The sequence below is a fragment of the Ceratotherium simum genome, chromosome 29 (assembly GCF_057802395.1).
Source record: "Ceratotherium simum simum isolate JZ-2026a chromosome 29, ASM5780239v1, whole genome shotgun sequence".
Classification (NCBI taxonomy): Eukaryota; Metazoa; Chordata; class Mammalia; order Perissodactyla; family Rhinocerotidae; genus Ceratotherium; species Ceratotherium simum.
In genome coordinates, this window is record NC_141928.1 from 4,684,292 (window position 1) to 4,696,520 (window position 12,229).

Below are 12,229 nucleotides of genomic sequence, written 5' to 3' on the forward strand. Positions count from 1 at the left end.
GTGAGGCAGGGCAGATCCCAGTACAGTCCCAGGTCTGCTTGTGTCTAAAGCCTGGGTGCTTTGAGCCTTTGGGAGAGGAGCCCATTACAGTATTCTCTTCAAAGGATATTGTAGAGTGAAGTGGTTGTAGGCAGGGTTTAAACTGTTCTTTCTTAATATAAGCACTTAATGTATTTTCCTCTAAACACCTTTTTAGCTGCATCTCACAAAATTTTAATACGTTGTGTTTTATCATTCAGTTCAAACTATTTTCTAATCTCCCTTATGGTTTCTTTTTTGACCCATGTATTATTTAGACTCATGAACAATTGCTTATTTCAAAATATTTGGAAATTTTCCAGATTTTTTTTTTGTTATTGATTTCTAAGTTAATTCTATTGTGATCAAAGAACATACCCTATATGATTTCAATCCTTTGAAATGTATTGATACTTTTTTATGGCCCAGCATATGGTCTATAGTGACGAATTTCATGTGTACTTGAAAAGAATATGTATTCTGGCGTTGTTGGATATAGTGCTCTGTAAATGTCAAATAGGATGTCAAATGTTTGATAGTGTTGTTCAAATCTTCTATGTCTTTAATGATTTCTGTCTACTTATTATTTCAGTTCCTGAGAAGTGTGTTAAAATCTCCAACTGTAATTGTGGATTTGTCTATTTCTCTGCCAGTCTTTGCTTCCTGTAATTTGAAGCTATGTTGTTAAGTGCATATATGCTAAGGATTGTTATGTCTTCTTGATGAAATGACTCTTTTATCATTAGGAAATATTCCTCTGCCTCTCCAGAAATACTCATTTTCTTTAAGTCTATTTGTCTGATATTAATATAGCTGCTCTAACTTTGTTATGATTAGTGTCTGTATGGCATATCTTCTGTCCTTTTTCTTTTAAACTCTCTGTGTCTTATATTCTAAATATGTGTCTTATAGACAACATTTAGTTGGGTCTTGCTGTTTTAAAAATCCAGCCTAACATTTTCTGCCTTTTAATTTAAGTGTATAGTCCATTTCCATTTAAAGGAATTTTATATGGTTGATTTCAAGTCTACCATCCTGATTTTTTGTCTTCTATTTGTGTTATCCGTTCTTTGTTCCTCTTTTCCTGCCAACTTTTGGACAAACCAAATATTTTTTAGTAATCCATTTTATTTTCTCTATTGCCTTATAAGCAATATCTCTGCTTTATTTTGTTAGAGATTGCTCTGGGGATTAAATATGCATCCTTTACTTACCCCGGTCTATCTTGAATTAATATTATGCATCTTCGTATATGATATACGAGCCTTGCAGAGTATATTTCCGTTTCCCTTGCTCCTGGCCTTTGTGCTGTTGTTGTCGTACATGTCACTCCTACATCTGTTATAAACCCTACAATACATTGTAATTACTTTTGCTTTAAACAGTCATTTGTCTTTTTTTAAAGAGTCAAGAAATGAGAGGGGAAAGGCTTTTATGTATACCCACATGTCAACACTCTTCACTCCTGTGTTTAAAACCAAGTTTCCATCTGGTATTTTCTCTCAGCCTAAAGAACTTCCTTTAACATTTCTTGTAGTGCAAGTCTGCTGGTGACAAATTCTCTTAGCTTTCATCTGTCTGAAAGTGTCTTTATTTAACCTTCATTCTTGCAGGATGTTTTTGCTGCATATAGAAATCTATGTTGACAGTTTTTTTTCCTCTTAGCATTTTAAATATGTGATTCCATTGTCTTATGGCTTGCATTGCTTCTGATGAGAACTCAGAGATTATTTTTATCATTGTTCCTCTCTATATAAAGCATCCCCCCCTCCCAGCTGCTTTTACTGTTTTCTCTTTATTTTTAGTTTTCAGAAACTTAACTATGGTGTATCAAGGTATGGTTTACTTTATGTTTATTTTGCTTGGATCTCAGAGATTCTTGGATCTGTGGGTTAATATTTTTCATCAAATTTTTAAAATCTCCTATTATGTTCTCAAATTTTCTCTCTCTCTCTCTCTCTGGAACTTCAATTACAAGTGTGCTAAATTGCTTGATATTGTCCATTAGGTCTCTGAGGCTCTATTCATTCTTTCCAGTCCCACTCCCCCCTCCCCTCCACCCCCACCTCCACTTCTCTTTGCTTCAGTTTGGATACTTTTTATTGCCTGTTTTTCTGTCTTCAGATTCACTGATTGCAGCCCATCCAGTGATTTTTTTTCCACTTAAGATATTTTATTTTCCAGTTCTAGAATTTCCATGTTTCTTTTTTATAGTTTCTATTTCTCTGCTGAGATTCTCCAGTCTGTTCCCCCACTTTAACTACCATTTCAAGTTTTAAACATATTTATAATAGCTGTTTTAAAGTCCTCGTGTGCCAATTCTGACATCTGTGTCATCTCTTGATCTGATACTATGGCCTGTTCTCTCTCCTTGTAGGGGTCACGTTTTCTTAGTTTTTCACATCTCAAGTACTTTTTTATTACATGCTGGACATCGTGATTTTTACAGTGTTGAGAGTCTGGATTGTGTGGTTCTGCTTTAAGAATATGGAATTAAAAAGAGTTGAGTTCTAACAGGCAGTTAAGTTACTGGAGGATCAACTTGATGCCACTGAGGCTTATTTTTAGTCTTTGTTAAGGTGGGGATAGAGTGTGCTTCCTCTAGGGCTGGTGCATCCCTACACTAAAGTGCAGCCTTGCTGGAGTCTCAGCTTGATGGGGTGTTCAGCAAGGTCTCCCACTTTGGGTGTCAGAATGCCAGCATCTCCAGCACCGTGTGACGCTCCACTCAGTTCACAGCTTCCCAGTGCCTTTTCTCTACCAGGCATTGTGGAGTCTCACCCTACACATGTGCAGCTTTGCACTGACCAAAGACTCAATGAACCCCCGTGCAGATTCCTGGAACTCCTTCTCTGCACAGCTCCCTCCTCTCCATCACCCTGTTCCACAAATCCAGCTGTCTCAGAGCCGCAGACTCCAGTCTTTGTTTCCCACTGCTCTGCTTGGCTTCCACTTCTCCTGTGCTGTGGTTTCAAAAGTGCCCGTAGGTGGAAATGGAGGGTGAATGTGGGACTCACTTTGTGTGCTTCTCTTCTCTCAAGGATCACAGCCCTGTGCTGTCTGTTGTCCAATGCCTGAAAAGAGTTGCTTCACATATTTTGTCCAGTTTTTTGGCAGAAGGTAAATATGATAGCTGTTATTCCTTTCTGGCCAGAACCGGAAGCTAAGTATGGGTTTGACGTCACACTGACCTGGGTTTGAATCCCAGTGCTGCTGCTTACTGGTTCTGTGGCCTAGATCAGGTTCCTTCACCTCTTTGAGTCTCAGTTTCCTTGTCTAAAAACAGCAAGTTGTTGTGAGGACTGAATAAAACAAAGCATACTTAGCACGGGGCTTGGCCTATAGAAAGGTCTCAGTTACCATCGGCCTTTATTATTACTTCTATTTCCCTTAGCGAGTGAAGCTGCCAGCCACCTTGGATATAATCACTTCTGTCATGTACACAGTGAATTAAATATGTTGTTATTGAGGAATAAATCTTTGGTAATGGTTGTGGTCTTAAATACTCACTTTTTCCAGTTAATTTTAGGATTGTTTTTGGTTTCTTTAATATAGAAAGACACCCTCCTGGCCTTAAAGTTAGGAAAAGCAAGACTGTGCAATTAACAACTTATGAAAATATACCTTGCACCTTCCAGCTTTGGCTATTAAGGGCTTTCATAGCCAAGAAGAGCGTAGCCTGTGTTTATTTGTTCCACACGTGTTGACTGACACCTCCTGTGTGTTGGCCATGGCTGGGATCTGGGGACACAGTGGGGCTCAGGATAGAATGGCCCTTTCTTGCGTGGACCATAGATCCAAAGGGCGTCAGCAGCTGTGGGTTGGGTAACTCCAGCATGCTGCGTCAGTTATGAGTGAGCCCATTTGTTATATAAGCTGGTCCTCTCTGTGGCCCCACCATCCCATGGAAACGCCTTACCGACTGGAAGGGCTGTGGAGACAAGCTTCCCCACCCTCCCCTGCATAATCGCAGGGTGAGCATGAGCACTCTTGTGGCACGTCACTCGGCTCCAAGCAGTTCTCCACCGAGTGTTAACCCCACGCCGACCAGAGCTCCATTCAGTAATTCCTGGCGTAACGGAGGCCCTGCAGGGGCTCTGTGATGGCAGCCTCCCTCTTTACGTCTTCCACATGCCGTCTATTTTTAATATGTTCTTTGCCAAATGCCTTCTTTTTCATTCCGCGTCTTCCTCCTCAGCTTCTTTTTTATTTCTCGATTCCTTTTTGATGTTTACTTTCACTGGGACACATACCCACACTCAGAACAGCCCTTTTATATTTTTTTCAATGACCTTTTTCTTTGCCCGCAGCAGGCAGCATTGGGGTTTCTTTTTTTCTCACTCTTCCTTCTATTTAAAATTGAACGAGTATCTTTCTGTCCCTCTCCTCCAGTCTGCTGTGGGCACCTGCTGAAAGAGGCCGTGGCAGAAAAGTCAAAATTTGGCGAGATGATCCAGCCCTTTTTTGAAAAGGACACGGCAGGTAGGCCACACTTCCCGTAACTTCCACAACCTTCCAGGCTCTGGAGAGAGAGTGCTCTGTGTGAGGCTTGCTGAGCACCTGGGGGCTCAAATTGGAGAAAACAACTGGGGAATGGAAATTGGGCTTGCTTGTAAGCAAAGGCTCTGTTTTGGTTCCCTGGTAAGGCCTCTTGGCTTCCAAGTCTGTCCCAAGTGAGGGGGGCTTATGGACGTGCTACGTTATCACTAGAGGTTTGGAATGTTTCTGTTTCTCAAGAATGTTTGCTTTCCGTAACTGATAACATTTAAAATTGAGAACCAAGAGAGGCCACAGAGCTGCCTACATCCTTCATTATTTGGTGTACAAAAATACTGTGGGCAAATATTTCGATTTAATCAGCAGTCAGAAGCCAGAAGGTTCAGACAGCTTTGCAGACATGAGGATTGACTGGCCGTTGGTCTTCTGGGGGTTAGATACTACCTGTTGGATGGGGGAGGCTGGACCAGATCATCTTTCCAGACCCTCTCTGTGATCTGTAATCTGAAAGCATTCCCTGGCTCTGACTCCAGGAAGGGTACCTTTGAGATCATTCTAGTCCAGTTTTCTGAGTCCATAAATGAGCCACAGAGAAGAGGCTGAGCTGCCGAGGCCACAAAGCCAGTTCATGTCTGGGCTCCCCTAGGCCCTGTGTCTCTTCCCCGGGGCAGTGTATTTTCCACGTACCCATGTCTTGCTCTCTTGCGTCAAGTGCTATAGCTTCTCTGTGCCATCAGTATGAGCTCATATCAAGTCTGATGTGAACATGTACTTAGTGTGAAGAAAATCAACTCAGAAAGAAGCTGCCACTGTAATGGACAATGCGTGCGTTGACTGGGATACCCTCCTGGCAGAATGCTCATTGCCTTCTGCTACCTTTTTCTGGATGGAGTAAGTTGATGAGGAAGCACATGAGGATAGGCTGCTTGCTCCTAGCCATCAGCTCGAAGAGCCCCCTGGGGACGACGTTCTGGCCTGACCCTCTCAACCCTCGTTAAGAGTTCTAGTCCCCAGGGTGAAGTTCAAGTAAGGTGGAGTCGGACACATCAGACACGATGATCTGAGTTGGGGTAGGTCAGTGAGTGAGTCTGTTCATTCCTGAGTCACTGGGCTGGTAAATAGAATGAGGTAGAAGCAGGAGGCACCAGGTGCGAGTAAAAATCAGTGCAAGCTTCAGTGCTTCTCTCTCTGGTTCAGATCCCAGAGCCACCCCCTCCAGCCATGTGGCCCTTCTCAGAGCCTGAGCTTCTCAGTGGGGAGATGGAGACAGAAATGCCTAGGTTGCAGGGTTCTCACGAGGACCGGATGTGATGTGCACGTACAGTGCCAGGGAGGCACGCTGTTATTAGAGAGTAATTGTATCAAGCAGCAGCAGTGACAGGGTACCTGACGCGCACTCAAGCATCGTGGCCCTCCAACAACGCCAGCTTCCCGTTTATTGGGATTGGGGGGTGGTAATTGGTACCCTAAGGCACATTTGTTGAATAAATGAGTGTGATAACAAGTTAACAGATTTATATCATTTTAAATGTTGCTGCACAGTATTCCATTGCATGGATAATTTGTTTAATTCCCCACTAATATAGATTTATATTGTTTTAAATTTTGCTGCGTGGGATTCCATTGTACGGCCTGGATGATAGTTTGTTTAATTCTCCACTAAACAAGCATTTAGTGGTTCAGAAAGAAACACAGTGACCAACAAATGAAGCGGTGTTAACAATGGGCGAATCTTGGGCAGGGATATACAGGAATTCTTTGACTCCTCTTGCAGCTTTTCTGTACTTTTGAATTTTTTTCAACATAAAGTTACAAAAAGTAAATATTTAGGTGGTTTCCAAATTTGCAGTCCTCCAATGATACTATAATGTGTACTCTTATACCTACACAGGTTTGTGAACACCCTTGATTATCTTAGGATAAACTGATGGACTGGGTCAAAGGTAATGCCCATTGGCAATTGTGACTCCTCATACTGTACTAAGGTACACTCCTACCATCAGCATCCAGGAATGCTTCTGTTCTCCATTCTTCGCTGTCTCTGGGTATTGCCGGGTTATTCGTTTTCTATTGCTACTGAAACAAACGTAGTGGTTTAAAAATAACACAAATTTATCATCTTATAATTTTAGAGGTCAGAAGTCCTAAAATCAAGGTGTCAGCAAGGCTGTGTTTATTCCTGAGGCTCTGGAGAATCGTTTTCTTGCCTTTTCCAGCTTCTAGAGGCCTCTTCCTCCATGTTCCAAGTCAGCAGTGTAGCATCTTCAAATCTCTCTCTCTCTCTCTGACCACTAAAAGGAAACCCAAGGAGTCTTTTCAATGGGAGTCAAGAGGCAGAGTTGTTTTTTTGTTTTGGGGTTTTTTTTTTGTGAATCCAAAGGAAACTGAGAGCATAAATTCCAATTTCCTCTAAGGTTAGCGAGACGTGGGTAGCTTCAGTCTTCGATGCTTTGTGCTAATATTTTCCTCTACAGCCTTTTGTTTACTTAGACTGTGTAGCTTTATACTTTGGTACTTCCTACAAAATTAAAGACACAACAACAACCAATATCATATCTTTCTAACAGAAGCAATAAATTCTGTCATTTCACTAATCCTGAGCTCGCAGGGATAACAAAGAATGCATTTACATTCATAACCACTAACAGGGTCTCATTAGTGGGCTGTGGAGAAGCTGCCGAGAAAAACCAAGCGCTCGGCTCACAGAGGAGGAGCACTGGAACCACCAGGTCTGGCAGGGGCCCACTTCACCACCAGCTGAAGCAGGAAGAAAATGTAAATGATTCTCCACTGGATTGGTTTTCGACGGGAAGGCCAGACTGAACATGGAAGCTCTGTGTTGCCAACCACAGCCTGCTTATCTCTGAACAACTGTGGGTGGCAGCCCAGCCGAGGCCCCTGCTTCTGGAATCCAGCGTCGTCAGTGTCTGGGACTGAAGTGGAGGTGGACCACTGTTTGGGGTTTGGGGGTGGTAATCAACCACATCACTCCCCACACCCTGAGTTCTGAACCCATTAGGAGACAGACCCAGAGTTTGCTGGGAGCATCGGATGGAGAATGTAACGGGATCTGAGGGCACACGTGGGCTTCCTAACATGCCCTTCAAGTCCAGGCCTGGGGACAAGCCAGTTCATGCAGAGGTGGCCCCTTACCCAATAAACGGCCACACCCTGATGGTGGGGATGGGGAGACTGGCCCCAGACCTTTCCCTAGAAGAGCCCTGACTGAGTGGAGGCAGAAGTGGGAAGGGAAGTCCTCCACGCTGGAGCGAGGGCCAGCCAGTGGAGGAGGGGAGCCAAGGGACAAGGCCAGTCTGATGAGTGACTCTCCTCCCTCAGGAAGAGTGAGGCAAAGGACTGGAAGGAACAGCAGAATTCATCTGCCCAGCACTGCCCCGGGATCAGAGGTCCCTCCGGAACACTCAAGCAGCGTGGCACATCCCCTAACACTTTCAACCCACTGACAGAACTTCCAGAAGAGGGAGACAGTGATTGCTCCTCTATCCTTTTAGGGGCTCATTGAGGCATCTCAGATTCCTCTCTTCAGAATTCTAGGCATGTTTCAGATATCTCTGCCCTGGGTACCAGCAGCATTCCTGGGAACACAGGACAGCACTGGGCCACCCGCCTGCATGTGTTTTTGTACCTGAAATCCAGAAGCCCACAAGGTTCAGGGAGCTCAGCTAAAGGGGCAGAGATTCTTGTAAGGACACAGTGGCCTCGTCACCCTGGGGCAGAGCCCTGGCATCTCTGAACTGGCAGATGTCACTGCTGGAGCATCCTACCATGTAGCCAACCCATTGTAAAAACCCACACTCACCCCCCCCACACACCCGCCAAAGCCGGGCAGTGCCCTTCTGGGTACTGGACCTCCTCCACTGGGGCCTCTCTGCCCAGTGCTCCTGGCTGCTGGCTGACTGGGTCACACCTCCTGCCCGTCTCTCACTGGGAGCCCTGCCATTGCAGCCTCTTGCCCTCTCTCCTCACCTTGGAGCTGCAAGCTCGAGACGGGCAATTCTGTTATTGTGGTGCATCTCAGCCACCCTCACAGTCACCATCACCACCACCACCAGCTCAACTGAGTAGATCCAGATGTCATTTTTCCCCCCTGGAGACACTTCCTCTTATTCCCCCCCGTGGGGCCTCATGATGTTATATCCCCGTCGTGACCTCTGAAGACAGTTATGTTCTTTTTCTGTTCCCACAGGTGCTGCCAACACCTCCTTTTTTTGAATCAGCAGCAAAATTAATAACTGTTGTTTTCCCATCTTTCCCCATTTACTGGGCACAAGACTCCAGGGCCCCATCTTAGCTCATCCTAAATCTCTTGATCTTAGGCTCTTGGTGATGGCACTGTGGACAGAGGGTTGGGGAGATGCTTATTCTGTGCCCTGGACTTTGAAATATATAGGTCTGACCTCCTAAACTCATTCCGACTCTAGCTGCAGCGCACACAACAAATTTATTCCCTGGGGTTCTGCACGCAGCGTTCTTTATGCAGCAGCCTCCATTACAGTCAACGGGAGTTGGGGCTGCATTCGACACATGGAACCGGGCCTCAAATCATGCAGGCTTAGCTGCTGGAAAGCTCCTGTCACTTTTACGTGGGTACAAACAAGTAAAAGCCATTCTGGGCTTTTGGAAAAATAAGTTCTCGGCTGTTTATATACCATTTAAAATTAGATGGTTGGCGCCAATGGGCTCCACTGCCAATATGTACTATGGCAATGTGTGTACTGTTCTTTTTCTCCCTGAAATCAGACACAGGAGCGACTAGGTCTCACCTCTGCTTAAATCATCGGTGACTCACAGGCCACCACCTCCAAATGATGTGCTCAGCTCCTTCCCTGGGGCTTCGTTCCTACCAAAGGGTCTCGTGGAAGGTGATATTTCTTAATTCCAGGGACCTAGAGCTTCCCAAGGAAAGCAGTCTTTGTTTATTGGAATGTCTGGTTCCTCAGTTTTTGCTTAATATAAAAACCAGCCCTCCTTGTCGGCCTCAACGCAGCCCATCAGAAAGAAGTCGGCACTGCTTTATTTTTAGCCTTGTCTCTGGTATTTCAGCCATAACTTATGGTCCAGTGGCTGTTGGCAGTAGAGGGAATCTGATTCCAGATTGCTGGGTCTAATTAGTGGTGCACCACCATCTCTTTGGTTCAGAAGAGTTGCCTTCTACCCCAGCTCTAGTAATTGTTTTCATTCTCGAACATTGCTTGGGCTCTCTCTGGAGACTGGCTACCCAGGGGAGATATTCCAACAGCCAAAGGAGTATCTTGTCCTTGTTGGTTGAAGTCTTGCTCTGAGTGTGTGAGATGTTCATCTTGATCCATCCACATTGCACTCAGAACATGCTGGGATTGTCGGGTTGGGGGACCACCAGCAAGGGTGTGTCCCCAGCAGTGGGGTTTTTGAATTAGACTGTAGCTTTTCACATCTCCTGTCTCTCCAGGGGCGGAAGGGAGAACTATGCCTTCCAACACCTGCTGGCCCAGCTTGTTGGCCAAATTACAATGAGCTCCTAACTTCACCTCTGTAACCAACCCCAGCAGCTGAAGCAGTTCAATTATAGGAAGGCCTAAATTCCTTGCTGCTCACACCAGACATGTACTGACTTTCAGGTGAGAAAACAGCGATTTAATTGGCATAATAACTTTCCCCTAAATGCGCAAGTCCTGATGTGTAGAAAAGATAACGTGGAAGACAGATCATTACCGAGTGTTACCTGTGCCCCTCCTGCACGCCCCATATTTCCTAAATATTTCTGTCTGGAGAAAGTCCCTCATGGCCTAATAGAACCTGAGAAGAAGTAGGAGATTTGAGGGAGATTCAAGACTCTAATTTGCACCCTTTCTGGTAATGAGACCTACTGTAGCAAACACAGCCATCGGAACACAAACAAGCCAAACCAGCCCCAAATTGGGATGATTATGAGCGTTTTTGAGAGCCTTCCGTGAGTCCACATCCCAGGAGGCACAGATCAGAGCTCAGCTGAAGTGCTGCCTTTTTTTAGGGGGAATTAATATTCTCGTCACTAAATGCACACTAAAGATTCAACAATAGACCAGCTTTTCTCTTTTGTTAAAAACTTGCAAAGAGTTGCTGAGTTGAAAGACAAAGTAAATCCTCCCATCTGAGGAGGTAAGCGGAATGCTATTTCTTGTTTTTCGCCGTGCAGCCTTGGTGAGCTGCAAGCTGTCTTCCCGCGGAGGGGAGACCCTGAGGGACCTCTGCCCGTTTCCAGCAAGTCTTTGCATGTGGTGTGTTTGTACTAGCTGAAGACAGCGCATGACTCTCTAAATAATTTACCAGTTGATTAATAGACTCACAGGGGTATAATTAGAAGAGGGAGAGACAGTGGGTACAGTAACCGGTACAGTGCTTGGGGGAACAGGAGCCTTTATTTTTTTAAAGAAACTTTCTAGGGTGCTGGGCGTTTGAAGATAAGTTGGGAAGAGCTCAGTGCCTCTTCTCTTTTGAAGTGGAAATAGGACAGTTTGAATCCGTCGAGTTTAATTTTTCACAAGCTTTAGGGGCCCCGCAGTGCAACTCCCTTTTTATTATTGAAAAAACTCTACATTTTTCTTTCATTTTTCTGCACACACGCACACACACACACACGCAATCACGCAGTCCAAGCAGTAAGTAATAAAAACATTAATTTACCCTGTTAGTCAACGTATATTTTATTCGCTTCGCCTCCCCCACATGTGTCCCCACACGTCCCCTTGGTGCCCCCCAGCCGGAGCCCCCACTGTAGGGCTGCCTGGAGGTTGATTAATGGACACCCCTGTAATTTATGCATCTTAAAGTAACCCTCACCTCGGTCTGACAATGCTTTTGAAGTAGCTCCTTTTTTCAAGTCAAACTTTTGACTTTTCCACTGGGACTGCTACAAAGATTTCCTTATGGAAAGTAGGTAGGAGTCTCTTTCAGCCGGAGAGAAAGCCAGGGCCGAGATAGCCCAGCAGAGCAGCAGGTCTCAAAGCGCTGGTTGCATTCTAAGAGCCAGAGGGCCAGTCATCAAGAACAGTCATAGAAAGGGGTTCAGCACCCCATTTATCAACAGGTTAGTGACCCCAGAAGGTCCAGCTCCTTGTTTGTGTGTGCGTGTGTGTGAGGAAGATCAGCCCTGAGCTAACATCTGTCGCCAATCCTCCTCTTTTTGCTGAGGAAGATTGGCCCTGGGCTAACATCCGTGCCCATCTTCCTCTACTTTATATGGGACGCCGCCAGCATGGCTTGGCAAGCGGTGCGTTGGTGTGCACCGGGATCCAAACCTGCGAACCCTGGGCCGCGGAAGTGGAGCGCGCACACTTAACCACTACGTCACCAGGCTGGCCCCTCCTCCTTGGTTTTTTAAACTGGACTTTCATCACGAAAGTGTGCATCGTCTCTCTACATTATCAAAATGACACTTTGCCAGGGCATCACCAAGAGGTCGAAAGGGTTTTTGTTCATTGGCCAGTCCAGTGGGGAAAGTGAGGCAGTGGGGGGCTCTCAGTTCATTCATGCATCTGTTCAACGAAATGTCTCTCTCCTAACCAAGAGTGGGGCTTACCACCTGGCTGTGTCACCATAGAGGGGCAGCTGCAGCTGTTTTTGCTGGATTCAGTCTTCACTGAGTGCTTATTAAGTGTCAGGCATCCAGATTACAAAATGAAATGAAACAAAACCCAGACATTTCTGGGAAGTCTAAGGTGAGCCCAGAGGTGCA

The 12,229-nt window shown here is 45.3% G+C and overlaps 1 protein-coding gene across 6 annotated transcripts in view; it reads left to right on the forward strand.

Annotated features, from left to right (window-relative positions):
• Positions 1-12,229, forward strand: part of AK8 (adenylate kinase 8) — a 130,459-nt gene that overhangs the window by 54,383 nt on the left and 63,847 nt on the right. For all 6 annotated transcript variants that reach the window (XM_004423607.3, XM_087418868.1, XM_087418867.1 and 3 more), the window contains one exon: positions 4,411-4,500. In XM_004423607.3, the coding sequence (XP_004423664.2) occupies positions 4,411-4,500 (90 nt within the window). The remainder of the gene's footprint in view (positions 1-4,410; positions 4,501-12,229) is intronic.